Source organism: Anopheles merus, chromosome 3R, assembly GCF_017562075.2.
Source record: "Anopheles merus strain MAF chromosome 3R, AmerM5.1, whole genome shotgun sequence".
NCBI classification, from domain to species: domain Eukaryota; kingdom Metazoa; phylum Arthropoda; class Insecta; order Diptera; family Culicidae; genus Anopheles; species Anopheles merus.
The window spans coordinates 4548133-4565000 of record NC_054084.1 but is presented as its reverse complement, the minus strand read 5'-3'; the positions used below and the strand labels follow the sequence as shown (position 1 = coordinate 4565000).

Here is a 16868-nt window from a genome sequence, read left to right as displayed (position 1 = left end):
AACAAAACCTTTGCCCTGTTCGTGCCCGTCTCCGGTTTTCAATCAATCGGGCACTCGAAATATCATTTGTGTTTGTGCTTTGGTTTTGTTTTCGGTTTGTCGATTCGGTGATCGCGATCGTGCACGAAATTCCACGTCCACTCAGAAACGAGAGATCGATACGGATATAGAAACGAGCGAGGTAATTTCTGTTTTGATTTCCTGCTGCTGAATCAATTCAAACTTTTCTCCCCCCTGTTTCGTTTGTTTCTCTGTTCATTCGATACATTTGATGCGATTTTTAATCGATGTAGAATTTTATACTGCCCCCCCGTACAGTTCTTGCAAGATGGCCAATGAACTGCAGTTCTCCCACTGTTCTTGGGTTAGAACTATTGTTTTGTTAAGCAAATTTGAATTACGTTGTGTTGTTTTGCTAGTTTTGCCCTTACTTTGCAATAGCTCTTTAGTATTAGTTATATATTGTTCTACTTTTTTAGCGTTATTCATAGCATTCAAATTATTCAATCGCTAGTTCTACTATTTTGAAGAAAGTTCGCTTGTTTTGGGGGGTTTTACTATTCTATTTTCTTTCATCCTTTTAAACGTTCGATTGTTTGCTGATTATGTTGCTCTTCTCTTTATTCTATCCACTCTTCAAATTGCTTCTATGTTTTACTTTGTTTATTTTATATCTGTTTGTTTCCTTTTTTCACATACGTTTTTCTGTTACTTTCTCTCCATTTTTCGTAGTTTTTAATATGACCGACGTTGAAGACACTTTGCTGTAGGCTGTAGCTGTTGCAAGGTCCGATAGCAGGGACCGTTTTGTGGAGATCATCATCCCATTCTTTTGTTACTGTTAGTTGTTTATGAGTGTGCAACCCCAAAAAAAAGCACACCGTTTTGCAGCACTGCACTGTTTTGAAAAGAAAAATGTTGTATATATGTTGAATGCAACGGGGGAACTCCGTTACATTAGGACCCTCTGACATCTTTAGTGCACCAACCAGCATCGAACTGTTGTCGGCTGCTGTTGGGTGCGTTGTTTTCTTGCGAAGCTCTTACGAGCTCAGATCTGAATAAGGTATTGGTAATAGAAGTGAGTTTAAAGTGTTGGTTTGTTTGAAGTTCTACTAATACTGGCGTGACTAACCGGTTTGATCGGTCCTGGACGAGTGAATCACCAGGCTTCTCCATTAGACAGACTGTAATCTTATTTCGTTTAAAATTATCTTATTTACAACTACTTTTAACTTTTTTAATAGTTTGGCATGCTTCTTCGTTTCTAAAACTGATGGTTTGTTTACTCCATTTGTCTTATTTCTACTCTGAAGCGTACCTAGAACGAGTGCGCCTTTCGAACGATAGTTCCCCTTGACAACGAACGTCAATTCTTTGAACACTTTTCCGTTAAAACTTTCCGTTGCGAGCTGTGTGTGATTGTGTGAACCTGTTTACTTAGTTTGTTCTGCGGCACTGTTTCAACCCCCCTCCTTATGCTTTTAGTTCCATGCTAAACACGCAAACAGCGCTAATCTCCCGCTAATCTGACGCCTCTCGCCTCGGGCTCGTCCACAAACTCACACCGTGTTGTCTCTCCCCTCTCTAGGTGCATCATATCATCACAATAGTAATAGTAGTAGTGGTAGTAGGCGACCGGCCTCGACCCGGCACGGCGACAACCGCGACCGGGACCGGCTGGACCGTATCGAGCGAGACCGGGAGCGGGACCGCGAACGTTTGCACGCCCGGGAGCGCGACATGCTGCACTACGACATCAACGATGACGATCTGCTGAACGAGCGCAACTACGGACCCGCCGACTACGGTGGTGGTGGCGGTGGTGGAGGAGGAGGCGGTGGAGGTGGAGGCGGGGGTGGTGGTAGTGATCGCGGCGGTGGTGGGATGGTGCGCGGCGACAGTCGTGACATGCGCGACCTGAGAGATCCGGTGTCGGGGGTGCGGGAGCGGGGCCGCATGGAGCTGGGGCTGGGGGCGAGCAGCAGTAGTAGTAGTAGTGCACCGCACGCTAGAGCGCACACACTCAGCAGCGACATCCTTGACCATGGCGAGCTAATACGGGAGCGGGAGCGCGAGCGGGATCTGAACCGGGGGTACGCGGTGCAGGGTGGGCCGCGGCAGCTGGTCGCCGCGCCGACGCAGTCGGTGCGGCGCGGCATGCCCGACCGGGACCGGGACCGGGACGACTACAGTCCGCACCGTGGCGGCGGTAACAATAGAAGGGTACTGAACGCCATGTAGGAATCGTGGATATAGGGATGGGATCAGGATGATGGCGATGCCGACGGAGGTGGCCCTGGTGGTGGTGGTGGTGGTGCTGGTGGTGGCGGTGGCCGTATGCTAGCCCGTGGCCATACGGTGGAGGAGGTGGATGAAGAAGAGGAGGTGGAGGGCGGCGTGATCGCCAGCGCGGACGATGCGCTGGACGAGGAAAAGCTCGTGCCGGACAGTGACGAGGACGATGGCTTCGAGTACGATGAGTTCTACTGAGCCGGCCGCTCCTCAGCCCACTGGACGCACTGGATGATCGATACATCGATCGGGCGTACACAAACACGTACACAGCCACACAAAACACACACACAGACACCTTCGTCGATCGCTATCCTCCTACACGATCTTCCTTTATAACAAACGAACTTCCAGAACACTTCACTTTGATGAGATGCAAACAACTTCCTTATACATTTCATTCCCCATTCTGTAGGCTTCAGCAGCCCCTATCTTTTCTCTCGCTCTCTCTCTCTCTCTCTCCCTATCGCACACAAACAAAGGACACACATGCACACACCCACACACGCCCATTAGCAGAACAGAGAGGACAGAAGCCGCCATCCTTGCGCCACCGCAATCCACACAGCCGCTTTCCAGCAGCGTTAGCACACACACACACACAGATCGCGTCGTGCGAGTCATCCTGATCCAATCCCTATATATGCATTAGGTTAGTTAAGAAAAACAAGGGCAGGCCGTTTGCAGTGAGTGCTGATTGTTTAGCTTACGAGCCGGGTAGGCGAGACAGTAAGGCACCGGGGGTCACAGCACCGCAGCTACCATCATTGAATACCATCCTTTTAACCTCCGACACATCTTTGAGCGTTTGATACTTCTTCCCTAAAAAGAACCCCCCACAAACAACGCGACGGGGCGCGGTCTCTGTTCTGTTTTGATTTGGATGTAAATTTTTGTGACGGCAGTTAGTTTTTTTTATTTGCACAAATATATAGTGTTGTTGACTGTACTTTGTTTTCCTTAGTTTTGTCTGATTCAATGAGCTTGTTTGTTTTTGCACCTGTGTTTTGTATCTTCATCTGTACTTACTTCTCTGTTTTCTTGGTAATGTTTCCTTATTTTGCTTCCTTTGTTTTCTATTCCTTCCTTTTTCATTCGTTTATTGTCAATTTCTTCATCTGTTTCTTAAACCCTTTGGCTCACTAGTTCCTTTTCTTTCTCTCTCTCTCTCTGTTACCTTTCTTTCCCTCTTTTCCCTCTTTCTACTTTCTCTACTAGATCTTATCCTGTCCGAGTTTTTCTAGATGGCCTGTCCTGTCTGTTCTGTCTAGTTGCTTGCCCCGTTGTCTTAGTGCCCTAGTGACTTAGTGTGCAGTTCGTGTTCAGTACCTACGGTGACCTACTACAGTGACACAACCGTCACCATTTTATTTTACCGCCCGTTCCGCATCTACAACTCTACTCTCTATCTCTCTATATATCTCTTGACAAAATCCCTTCCCGCCTGCTCCAACTCGACCTCTCGCTTCCCGTTTCTCTCTATCTCCCTCTGTCTCTCTCTTTCTGCCTTTCTCTCTAACCACTTGTCACTGTAAATGCTCGCTTTCTGCTGCCGCTGCCGCCCTCAATTGTGCCCCATTCGTGAGCTGCCAGCTTGGAAGGTTGGGAGAGAGAGCAAGAGAAGAGTGCTAGTAAAAGAGGGATGGCAAATGTGTACTACGTAAAGCTAAATGGGTATGATTTGGACCCCAAACCCTTCACTCACTCAAACGCCGCCGCTCGTGCAAACGAAATCGTTTTGGAAGCGATGGAAGAATGTGTTGAGAAAGATTGCTGCTGCATTCTGAAAAAGAAAATTCAACATTATTTGGCATATTAAAAGCAACCAAGCAGAAGCTGCAAGCAAACTACACGGATACACACAGACACTAAAGGAAGCACGGTAGGGGTCGAATCGTGACGCAAATGCAAATGGCGAAATGGATTGCGGTTTTGTTTTGTTTTCACACAGCTCTAGAGTGCTACGCTCACCCAGAACACTCCTCTCCAATAGTATGACGTTTGATTGTGCCAAAATGTGTGACCAGAACCAGGACAAAGCCCCCGAAACATTCACAAGTACGAAACAAGAAAGTACGGACACAGCAGCCATAGTAGAACCTGTTGATTTGCAGAATGGTTTAACAGTTAAATACATTAGAACAAGATCTATACCGCAAAACCAACTCATTTCCAGCCCATTTGCAGCGTTTGTGAAGCGACGCCCGTACCCTGCAGGCGTAGTGTGTGAGAAAAGCTTTAAATTTAACTTTAGGTAAATTGTAAAGGTTTATCAAACAATTTAACAATTAAATCGCCTGCATTGATTGACGCCTGGTATGTGAACAACCACACACACACACAGAGAGAAACACAGTGTTTTTGGCCTGGTGTGCGTGTGCGAGCGCCTCAAGAGACAATGTGAGCGGGCTGAAAATGAGTCGGAAATCCTCCCTTATTTTCGGCCCTCTTGCACGTCTGGGCGTCTTGGATTCACACGCACGATTGCTGGCACGGAAAAAAAGGAAAAACTCTGATTTTGTAAAGTAATAACAAAATTAGCTTACACCTCCCAATCCCGCTCCTTTATCCAAAAAAAAAAGAGAAGAAAGTAAAACAAACACAGACACAAAACAGAGGTGAACAATCGCGTAAAAAAGAGCAAAACCATATTATTAACTTGCGTAACGTTAAGCATGCAAATTGAATCGATGCATTGAACTACCATACCATATTTAAAAGTCATTATTTAAGTCGAATTTATATACATAACATAGATATATGCAGTTGGGTTGCGTGAACGTGTAACTAAACGTGTGTGAAGGTGTCTTTTGTAAAATACATTAAATACTCCCCCTTCACCGAATGCACGATCACGATCACTTCTTGCCTGTGGGGGGGGGGCGGGATGAAAATGCAGTGAGTCGAGCGTGTGGGAGCGGGAACTAGGCCGCGTGGTTTTTTCTTCCTTTTTCATTCTTTAAGCAAAAAAAGCGAACAAAATAATCGAAAAATAAATCCCCCCAAAAAAAAAAGGAGCAACAAAAGAGAAAGAGAGAACATAAAACTCACACAATAACATTACACATGCATATTCCATTTACTAAAAGCAAACCAAACAAAGAATCATACAGAGCTTGACTTGACTTGGGTCTAGGTTTTCCTTATCCCTTCCCCCCATCCCTATTCTTCTTTCTCGATCGTTGATTGATTAGATGTTAGGTGCTTTTTTGAGACGTAATGGGGAAGCGAGAAAGTGTTGGACAAACGATAAAGATGATATAAATAGATAAAACACAGAGCGAACAGGAACGAGCAGCAAAAGGAGAAGAAAGTTGGACAAACGTGGTTGATCGGGCACAGCATACCTGAGAACAAGCTATGGTTTCGAAAATAAACAAAAACATAAAAATGGTAAAACAACACAAACAACTCACAACTCGCACAACCATCGCTACACACACACAGACAGACACCTAGCACATTTGGGGGGAGAAAAAGCATATAAAATTGTTAAAACATTAATCAATTCAATACTAAACTAACTTACCAGCGTCGATCAAACCGTACGATCGTTTGATCGTTTCTTTCTTCCACAAGAAACATCCACTAACTGAATGAAACCACTGTCCAAAAGGATTGATTTCTTCTCTTCCCACTCTTCCGTATGCAAACGAGGAAAATGACGTCAGAACGATACGATTTTCACATCATTAAAACATATAATCACAAACAATCAAACAAACAAACAAACAAACACATACTCATCCGGAAATTAAGGAGCACGAATGGCAGGCAAGAGAGGACGCCCCCGCGTGGCAGTGTATGCAAACATGCTCTCACGTTGTTTGCCCTGAATTGTGATTATAAATACTATTATCAGAATACTTTAATTCAAAACGTAGGAAAAACCCACACATACACACAATCCACACTGTAGCACGTTCAATGCGTTCGGCAAGACGAGACAAGTTAGAAAGACAAGATAAGTTAAACAAACAAACAAAAACCCGCAAAACTCCTGCATCGTGGTACTCAACAAACGGAAGAGGTAGATAAAACAGAAACAGAAAGCAAAACCAAAAAAAAAAGAACTCTCTACTTGTAAAAAGCTAAACCAATCTAAAACAAAAACGAAAAAAAAAAACATACAAAAAAAAACTGAACGCCCAACCTATGGATATTATACCTTTGACGCATAAAAAGGAAATGGAAAGCGAAAGAGTAAAATCGAGATGAGAATAGAAGAACAAAAAAATCGCTGAAAAAGAGGAAAAGAACAAAACAAAATATATTTGCTATATACCAATTGCCTTGCACTGATATAAAAAAAGAAGATAAACAGAAGTAAATAAACAAAAAAGCTAGAAAGCTGTGTAAAGTTAAAAGCATATTTAACTAATCACACACAAACACTCACACACATAGCGCGCGCATGCGTCACATATGTCTGCCTTTGTAGGCGCATGGAGGTTGCTATCGTCTCTGGGCATGTGTGTGTGTATGTATGTGTGCACTGTTTTGGTGTGCATACATCCTTTACAAACGCACACATACATACACTGACACACACAGCACGGAAAAGCTGTAATATAAATCAACAAACAACAACAACAACAACAGCAACAACAACAAAGCTATTCTTTCCCAAGTTTTACCCGCATTCGTTCTAGCGAAATGAACAAAGTAGTATGCAGAAAGGAAAAGCAAGAAGAGAAGAAAAAATACACACACACACACAAACCAGAGTGAAGAGTGTAAAAGAAGTTAAAACGCGATTTAAGAAAAAAGTAAATCATGGATTCATAAGTGAGATTAGAAAAGAAATGAAATTGCCGAAAGTAGTGTTGAAAAGAAAGGGAAAAAGTAAGCAAAAAAGGTAAAAAGTTGTAAAAAAAACATACAAAAAAAACACATACAAACTTCTATTACGCCACTGAAAGTGCTGTTTCCTCTTATTTCTTCAAGTATTCTTCAAGTTAATAATGCAACAACAAGAAAAAAATATGAGAAAAACAAACAAACGTCAGAGAGAGTTTTTCACTTACACACACACACATACACACAAACACAAGAAACAAAGAACACAGGAGAACAGCAGCAAACATACAGTGCTAGTGGGCAGCAAACCCAACTCGTTAGTGTACGTTAAACAGTTTTTCTTGTTGGCGGTTTCGCTTCCAGCAGTCCTATTGGAAGGGAGAGAGAGAGAGAGAGCGGACATTCGAAGCGACTCCACCATGACTCACATACACACAAACACATGTTTTGGGGGGGGCGAAGCGAGCGCGAAAGGCCGATCCGTGTACATAGAAAGTGATGCAGGGGAAAGCGCAGTGGACTGGGCATGATCGTACGCCGCACTTTGTGTCGTTTCTTCGAGACGATCACGTTTACACTTTAGGTTTTGTTTGCAAAACGACTACGTTTGAGCTACTGCCAAGGGACTGCTACTACTACTACTACTACTACTACTGCTACACAAACGATATTAGCTGTCCGGGAGCCAGCTGGGTGTACGTACGCGTTAGAATAGGTTACATTTACGTGCGCCGTACGGCCATTATTGTTCGCTCTGTTCGCTCACCAACCAAACCACTCTTCCAACGCCTTTGCTTTGTGGCGCGAGTTTGTTTTTATCCTTTTGCGCAACCGGTGCATCAACTGCACCAAGAAGCCTGTTTAGAAGAATGTTTAGTTGTTTAAGCGATGTTAATGTTTTTGTTTTGTTTCCTTCGAATGATTTAATGCTTGTTACGTTCGACGTTTGTAGTGTAATTTATTAGTAAAAAGGCAATTTGTTTGGAAAAGTCTTGCCCGCCTGGTCGGGAGGAAACCCCCTCTTTATGTAGGTAAGAGTTTGTGTAAAATATAAATAAAAACAGTTGAACAGTACACGATCGTACGCGAAGGGAAAACAGCATCCAACAAACTGTTATTTACATACTTTTTCTTCGATAACAATTATACTCGCTTTCAATCAAACAAACAAACAAAAATATACAAAAATCAAACACACAAACAACCAGAAACATGATTTTCAATTTCTCACGTGGAAGAGTCAGTACTCCATTGCTCCATTTGAATGATCGTGACGTTTTCCACTCTGAAGCCAGATGGATCGTTTGAAAGCAGGCTTGGCACACACACATACACACAAACCTGTTCTCTGTCTTTCCCCCAAAAAAAAAGGAAAATACATCTACACATAACACACACACTTATACACTCACACATTATGCGCAAAACAACACAACAACAAAATGGCTCTAGTAGAGAGGTAAGGGGGCACTTGGGTTGGGGTTGAGAAATTGGTTACGGGTCCTCTTTATTCAAACCGATTCGCTTTTAAGGCATCATACGGGAAGGTGTATGATATCAGCTAGTAATGAAAGAAAAAAAAACAAGAAAAATCGCAACAACAAAAAAAAGTCATGATAAAACTAAAGAAAGAAATGTGTAACAAATTAAAACTAAAGAGCAAAACAAGAAAAAAGAAGAAGAAAAAATATAGAAGACGAGCCGAAGAAAAAAAAAACAAGACACCCAATAGTTAGACTAAAAAGAAGCGATAAAAGAAAGAAAAGATTTCAAACAAATGATCTTTATGCAAAAAAGCGAGCTGACTTACAACATAAATTTAATGAACAAAGAAAACGGGAGACGGGAGAAAACGTGGAAACACACACACATACACGCGTAAGCTATTTCTTCATACAGTTACTAGTATACACACCATTACACACACATATACAAATACCTTACCGAAAGAAAAAAAAACACTCACATACACATAAACGCATCGCATAGGCAGTCAAAGGTTCATTCCGGTTCCGATACACTTCCCTCGGTAAAATCGGAACAACTGCTAGTAAAAACAGAGTGTGACTAAAAGATGAGAAAACAAAACAAGTAGCTCGCAAGCGTACATACAGTTCACTACAAAAAACACATACACACACAAATTCACTACACCTTATCAAGTAATATAATTGATATGAGAAACAGAGAGAAAGAAAGCGAGAGAGAGAGAGAGAGAGAGGAAAGGAATACGCAAACACAGAAAAAATGCAAACAAAAAAAAAATACGCGAACAAAAAAATGATTAATTCTTTATTGTTGCCACATTTAAATTAAATTTAAACAAAATATTAAAAAATTTAATGAAAACCAAAAAACTCAGAACTCTACAACAAAAACGAACAAAAAAAAAACAAAGCAAAACAACAACAAAAAAAACGGATGAAACCAACAAAACAAAAATGCCCAAAATCATTTGTAAATATATGATGAAAAAATAAAAATAATTTTTATCTAGCAAGAGTGTTTCGGCGCTGCCCGTGGGAAAGAAAGCAAATGGAATGAAGTCATAAGGGGAGAAGACGTATTCGTGGTTTGTTTTTGATTTTAGATTGTTTATTTTACATCTTTTTGGATGATTGATTTGATACACACTTTCATTCGCAATTTCCGTCCTTAGCTGCTGTGGAGCAGATTGTTTTTCCTCTCTAAAGTATAAATTATTATGTTCGCTTTGCTGTTGCTTTCACAAAAACCAAAATTCGTGACTTATTCAAACTAAGTGGGTGTAAACATAGACAAGTCGATCTCGCTCTCCCTCTCTCTCTCTCTCCTATATTGATTTTTCACCTTCCCCCGTCATTTGGGCTCATTTTGATTGAAGGAACTCCGAACTTCGCAGCTGATTGAATGTATGCCTAATCTTGGTGGTAAGAAAGTAGGTAATCTTTTGAAGCTTTCGCTATTTACTTAATGCAATAACTCTTCTGTAGCTTTGCTGTGTACATACGTTTCGATACGTTGATCCTTTTAATGGTAAGTAATCCTTCCGTAGTTCTTACTAGCACGTGTTTTTTTTTACATTGATTTTACAATCTTCTTTATACCGTTCCAAACCAAACACCAAACCGTACAAAATATAAAGCATTTCAAAGCTTAGTTGGTGTCAATTCCCATTCTCATAATTATTCTTATCCCGCAAGAAAACGCACATTAAACACACTTCACTTTTGATTCACTTCATTCATCAACGTGTCTCCCGCACAGCATTTGTGTGATAATTTGAAAAGTTCCTAATTATATTTAAACTTATACCAACTACAAAAAATAATAATGAACAACACAAAAAGGGAAAGGAAACGAGTAAAACTTGTGGCTACTTAAACACTACGTAAATCCAGCCTCTCCTCAACTGTATGCCATTTTCATGCCTTTTGTGCAATCGCGCTCACGTGCACCTGTCTGTCGTGTCTTGTGTTCCGGCTTTTTAGCTAGCGCGTTCGGGAATCGAATACGAAACGGGGGTTTTGTTGCCTGATAAAATGTAATAAATTGCGCAGTTAGCTATTATTTACAGCATCGTGCAAACGGTACAGCAGAGCAGACACCCGTTTGCCATACGTTGGGGGTGTCAATCTCCCGTGCATCATCAACGTTCGTCGTCTCGTGTCTGTCCTGCGGTTTCTGATTTCAGTTCATTTCTTTCAAATCCTTCTTTCTTCCTTCCTTCGCTTCCGAACGGATATCATAATATAGATTTTAGAATTACTTTATCGTTTCATTTTGCTTCCTTCTTTAGTTCATTTTTTCCGTTTTCCGAGAAAAAACAACCTTAAACATCCAACGTGTGCTCTCTTTACGTACGTTAAACACTATGTTATCACCAGTATTTGCGTATATAAATTACTAATACAAACAAATGGCATACTGCAATGGGAACCTCGAAATGGGAATAATAAACGTAGGACAGAAGCGGTGTAAACGGTGTGTGTGAGAGAGAGAGACATGTGGATCGAAACACATTTTAAAAGGGACGCTAGGGGAAGTGCAAGCCTTATAGAAATAAAAGGAACTGACTGACATAATGGAACCAACAGGGAGCAATGCTCCCTAAATGCCAAACCGGTGTTTGCTTGGTTCCCCCTCTTCGCTGCGCTGCGGTCCCAGAATCAACTCCCGCGCGCACTTGTCGACGATGCGGACGCGGTGGACGAGGAGGACGACGATGTAGGAGCAGAAGAACGGGACTGTTGCTGCTCTCTGGTTGAGGCACTAGTTGATGATGTTGTTGCTGCTGGTTTTATTCCATCTCCCGAGCGAATGCCATTCGATGAACGATCCGGAACGGACGTGTTTTCCTTTCCTTCAGGCTGGGCGCGTTTGCCAGGCCACCCCATCGTTGCCGAGGGTTGCGTGTTGCTGTTGGTGTTACTTTTGGTAGCCGCTGCAGCAGCCGGCTTTACTGAATCGGGGGGAATGGCGGCACCGTTTCTCTGCTGCTCTTGCCGATAGCGTCCAAAAAGAAGCGTAGATGATGATGACGTTGATGAACCCGTAGGGATTGGTGGTGATGGTGCTCCAGCATCATCACCCTTACCACCATCCTGCGTTCCGATGGCGCCCTTCGACGGCAAAGGTTCGCCGCCGCCCGATTCGCCACCACTGGTCTTGGATGTTGCGGCAGCAGTGGCCGCCATCGCCGCCGCCTTGCAGCGTTTGTTACTATATGTGTATCTTCTGAGCGGTGGCACTCAGTTCGTCCATGCTCTTGCGCGCCTGGTCCGTGATGTCGTCCAGCGATTTTTTGGTCTGTGTCAGGATTTCGTTCGTGCTAGTTGCCGCACTGTTGGCCAGTTCTTTCATCTGGAAGCAAAGGGAAAATGGAAAGTCGTATTAGTCTACAGCAAATATCCAACAATCCGAACCTGTCCTCTCTGTGTACAACGTACCTCAGCATTCAGCTTTCCTATCACCCATTCCAGCCCTTGGCGTCCCTTGCCGGCATTGGTGCTAATGTTCTTTGTCAGCACGTCCTCCATGTACCGGTTGAGTGGGACACCTTCGACCTGTACCGTGGCTTCCTGTTTCAGCAGCGTTTTCGACGGATCGGTCGGGTGTGGAACGTAGCTGAGCGTTTCGTACACTGAAAGAAAGCTGCCAAAGGTGAGGTTGATCGTTTTCAGCGTCATCAACCGTTCCTTCGGATCGACGGTCGACTTTTCGCTAGCGTAGCAAACGTTCGGTGAACCAATGAGCTGCAATGGGTTTACAAAACAGAGCAGAAAGTGGGGGACGAATTAATATTAAGAGGGAAATTACGCATCAATTTAAGAAACAACATGTAATACATAGGGCAAATGAAACGAATTAACGTTTACAGTTCCGCGAGAAAACCTTCAGCAATACGACATTTCTAAAATGTTTGTGGCGTGATATTTCGTTCCGCGTATGGAAACAAAAGAATCAATAAATAAAATCATCGCTTGAAATTCTATTAGCTTCGATCGAATGGGAATAGCAACACATGTGACCTAGCGCTATGGCTCAAAATAAACCACAAATACATCCCACCATACAACTACAATCATGTTCATCATTGCAGGTTTTAAAGCATGCATTAATGATAAACCACAGCCGTCGTTAGAATTAACCCTTTCCTCGCACTAATCGCCAGAAAGGTCTGGAGAGCTGCTTTCTCCTTTTCGCACACTGGTTAAAGTCTATAAAACCTTTCCTAGCAGATAAGCAGCATGACGAATGGTCCAACAACCCCCTACCACTGCTGCACGACGTAAGCAAAGGTCGTCCGTAAGTTGTAAGCGCTCAGCTCGGTGCGTTATCTTATCAGCGTTCCCGCGTGGTCTACCCAACGCCGCCTGCGAACACGCGTATCGGCAGGTGATAATCGCTGAACAGATAACACCTTCAGGCTTTCGTAGGTGCAATGTGTGTCAAAAAAAGAAAGAAAAGAATGCATTGCGCTGTTGTGAAGAGCGTGCGCTGTTACCGGGGGGAGGCGCGATAATGAGTTACAGCGTAAAAAAGGAAGATACCGCTCAGAAAACTGCTCAGTTGCTTCGAGCTTGATAAAGATAATACTCTCTTATCGGTGTTGCTGTTCTTTGCTTGAACTTTGCACCGGAAATGTATGACTTATTTTACAGTAATGCATGTAAAGCCCATATTCATGCACTCTAATATACGTTAAATTCAAATTCAACTCGCCGTTCACAATGTGAGAAATGTAAAGATTGGCAACGATCAGAACACCGCTTGCCGATCGTGCACGCTGCAGTCACGTGCATCTGACATGCATCCTCATCCAAGTAGCCCATTGCAAGCGTTTGTCACTTGACGGATTGAGAAGCTCCCATGTGCACTTGTAACAATGAGAGTGAAGTTAATTATGTTTAAAACGAGGCTAAAACGAGTCGCCCTTACACTCACACACAGTCAAAACGGCATGCTGCAGTGGAAGGGAAAGGTAAATTAAATAAACGTCAAACCATCCTCGTGCGCAACTTGTTTGAAGTACACGCGCGGCGCGGGCGCGCTGTGACAATGTGGGTGTAACCTGGGGGGGGGGGGGGGTGTATTCGGGCAAGACGCAAAACCACCGCAGCAGCATGTGTAGCCGTGACGCGTGCTTTCGTGTGACGCTGGTGGCGGCGGCGGTGTCGGCGTAAATTTAGAGTGCCACACATTCCGATTTTCTTTTCAAAAGCTATGCTATAACCATCACCAACAACCGAACACAAATTGGTGTGAGCGTGGAAACAAGGGGCCATCTGACCGGCCCGTCTTGGGGCGCAGGGTATTTTTATCGAGACCATTTTACTGCATTCGGGCGCTCGGGCTAGAGCGAAATGGATACTACATTAATAGACGGAAGGGATGTTGAAGAATTTTACAGGTAAAATCCGTCCGTACCTTCTGTGCCCACTGTGGGAAATACCATTTGGAGCTGACCAATCGGTGCGTGTGCAGGACACCGTCGACGACCCTTCGTTCCACCACATCGGTACCGATGACGGCTGTGTTGATGGGGTTGGGGTATTTGCGCCAGGCGGCCTGTGCCACGGTCTCCCAAGGATGGCTGTAATTAAAACAAGAAGAAGAAGAAGAGAAGCACGCTATCAATCAAGCATTCCATTTTAACCAACTGCAACAGCTGCAACGGTCGTGGCGGTCCTTCGCATCGCGGTCCTATTCCCAACTGTGTCATATTTTACACCGCAAATTAACAACAAGCTAACTGTGTTATGCAGTAGCGTAAAGCAATGTAGCACATAGGTGTATTTATGCAATTTGTTTCGTCTCTGCCGCTTAAACAGGGAATGCGCTGCCCTGTCTACCTTGAGCCGTGGAGAAAGTGAAGGTCATCTTAATTCCGGCCATTGAACGACTGCCAAGCGGAACAAGGCAGCGAGAGATCATCGAACTCGCCTTTTTGAATCGATCGCTTCCTCAAAGCCCTCGGCACCTCGGTAGTGGCGAGTTAGATCAGTTAATTGAACTTGCCAAAAGTGTGCAGTTTTGCAGTGAAAAGTAAGTCAAGCGCAAAGCAAGATTTGCAGTAACAACAAATACCACCATCCATCACGGCCAGCTGACCGAGCGACGACCGAACGCGTTTGACGTTTCACATACACACACACAAACAAACACAGCTGCACACGCTCAAGGGGCAAACAAGACGGCACGCACACAATCGCACACGTTTCATTTCGTAACAAGGCCCAATTTATTGTGATTTCTGCACAACTTTTTCGCACACAATTTTAATCAACCGTTTCGAACCGGACTAACACAATTGCACACTGTGTCTGCGATGGCCACTCCTGGACGGTAATTGAACTGATAATACGTTCGCTAGATCGAACATTCCAGACGCACGCACGGAGGGTGCGGATACTGTCAAAAAAGTTTCCACAAGTGGTACCCCCAATCTCGCACCTTTACATAACACACGCACCCCACGGCTATGCTCTGCGCTTGCTGCGGTGAAATTTGGCATAGCAACACCGAAGAGAACCAATGCACGAGAAACCGAGACCACTGAAGAAGACGACGACGACAGCGACGGTGGCTACTTACTTGAAGACGTGTTCTGATGTCCAGATTTTCATTTTTGCGCTTTGCTTTGAGTGTTGTTGCGTCCGATTATGTGTGGAAGGTGGGGAGATCCCTTTTTGTTGCTATGCGTCACGATGCAATTCACGGACGCTGCAGTTCTCCTTCTTGCTGCTGCTGGTGCTGCTACTACTACACCAGACGACCCTCACACACCTAAGGAACACAACGCGAAGAAAAAACTGCTTTAATTGAGAAACACCACGGTGCCCTGGAGCCGTGACTCTGGTGGGTTTCGTGATCACACAACACACGAGGCACAAGGAAGGAAACCGATAAGCAAGGTGCACGCACGTTTCGTTTCAGCAGGAAATTCTCGCCAAACACACGGACACACACACGGACCGGATGTTATTTGTACTCCCACAGTAGCTCGAAATTCCACCTCCTTTTGACCGTACCGACCATGACACGAGTGAAGGAAGAAGACTGCGCCGAGAAACCTTTTGTACCGTCCAATGGCTTGTACAGGCGCCCGTACACGGCCACCATAGGCGTGACACGGTTCTTGAAGAAATGCGAAAAATTATAACAACATATTTTTTGCTGTTACGGTTTCAAGGGGGAGGTTACAGCTTTGCACATCTGAAGGAGGAATTGGTTTTATTTTATTTTAAGGAAAAATATTTACAGTAGGCTGTCGTGTATGGGCCGCTTTACCAAATTCAACATGGCGTTTCGCGATCATGTGCAGCATTTTGACAGCCGAGCATGTCACAATAATTTACAGAGGAGGTGGTCTTTGCAGCTTGAAATATTTCACAACATAGCCCAACCCGCAAAAACCGGCAATGCTATAAAATTTTCGACGTCGTGCATAAGTCGTGTGAACGTCCACCCCTCGTCGGGGCTACGTCGCTTATAAGTGGTTACTCGACGAAGCGAATTTTTTGAAATAGATTTCACGGCGAAAAACAGCAAAATTATGGCGAATTCTATAAGCTTTTGGTTCTTGTCTTTGGTGACGACCATAAAAAATGGATTGGAATTTTAGAGTAAAAAAAGCTTTTTCCCCTCAAATTATTCCCCTTAACTTTCCTATTGGATTTGCTATGAGACACCTGTACATGTGATGAGGGGAAATTGATAACACTTGTCTGCTGCTTGCTGTCTTCTTCCACCGCATTTACGTATGATCGTACACTTCCTTGTCTGTCTGCTATGGTATGAGCACCGGCGGTTTGCTTGCGCGGTGTGATAACAATTGTGTCTGTCTTCTTTATCCATTCGTTCGTTCTTACACTTTTTTATATTGGATCTCTTTCATCTGCACCACTCCCTCCCAAGCAATCCTAGATTGTGTGTGCGATACCGCGAGCCGCTTGTCTGGTGTTTTGCTTGCTTCCTTCCTCGGGTGGTTTTTTTTTCACTGTAAGTGTGTTAATATGCGCGTGAAGATGATATTATATACATATATATGTTATTAAGTGAGCAGAGATCAGCCGGAATCGATCGGAGCTCATGTGTGTCGTGTGGTTTAATCAATCGATTTACCATTAGCACCATTCTCGGGACCGATAGCGTGCATGTTTAGTTCCGTTTTTTTTTTCCTTACAGGCTAGCTCACACATGAATGCGTATAACATATCAACAATGAATGCGTCGAGTGTAAACAAAACGTATATAGTTCGTCCAGCTGCCAACAGTAAGTTTTAATTTAG

The 16868-nt window shown here is 43.8% G+C and overlaps 3 protein-coding genes across 20 annotated transcripts in view; 1 reads left to right on the top strand and 2 right to left on the bottom strand.

Annotated features, from left to right (window-relative positions):
* Positions 1–8263, top strand: part of LOC121595183 (voltage-dependent L-type calcium channel subunit beta-2) — a 104888-nt gene extending 96625 nt beyond the window's left edge. For 13 of the 18 annotated variants that reach the window (XM_041918910.1, XM_041918908.1, XM_041918911.1 and 10 more), the window contains 2 exons: positions 146–181; positions 1592–2368. In XM_041918910.1, coding sequence (XP_041774844.1) covers positions 146–181; positions 1592–2244 — 689 coding nt within the window. In that variant the 3' untranslated portion in view covers positions 2245–2368. Of the gene's footprint in view, positions 1–145; positions 182–732; positions 1082–1591 lie in introns of those variants that run through there. The other 5 variants (XR_006005132.1, XR_006005133.1, XM_041918924.1 and 2 more) reach the window with 5 other exon arrangements.
* Positions 8264–10827: 2564 nt separating this feature from the next.
* LOC121595810 (protein slowmo) lies at positions 10828–15630 on the bottom strand. The gene is made up of 5 exons (XM_041920050.1): positions 15502–15630; positions 15172–15363; positions 14005–14170; positions 12024–12329; positions 10828–11937 (listed from the first exon to the last, which is right to left on the bottom strand). The coding sequence occupies exons 2-5, from the start codon at positions 15201–15203 to the stop codon at positions 11797–11799; spliced, it is 645 nt and encodes a 214-aa protein (XP_041775984.1). The 5' UTR covers positions 15204–15363; positions 15502–15630; the 3' UTR covers positions 10828–11796.
* LOC121595415 (uncharacterized protein DDB_G0271670-like) lies at positions 11244–11771 on the bottom strand. Its single transcript, XM_041919380.1, has one exon. It carries the CDS (start codon positions 11769–11771, stop codon positions 11244–11246), a length of 528 nt encoding a protein of 175 aa, XP_041775314.1.
* Positions 15631–16868: the final 1238 nt, after the last annotated feature.

Excerpts from the sequence above, each read along its gene's own strand:
- LOC121595415 (XM_041919380.1), bottom strand. The coding sequence starts at position 11,771 with ATGGCGGCCACTGCTGCCGCAACATCCAAGACCAGTGGTGGCGAATCG.
- LOC121595810 (XM_041920050.1), bottom strand. The coding sequence starts at position 15,203 with ATGAAAATCTGGACATCAGAACACGTCTTCAA. Across the intron at positions 12,330-14,004 it reads TCCCACAGTGGGCACAGAAG|CTCATTGGTTCACCGAACGT; the intron begins GTACGGACGGAT and ends AACCCATTGCAG. Across the intron at positions 11,938-12,023 it reads TAGGAAAGCTGAATGCTGAG|ATGAAAGAACTGGCCAACAG; the intron begins GTACGTTGTACA and ends CTTTGCTTCCAG.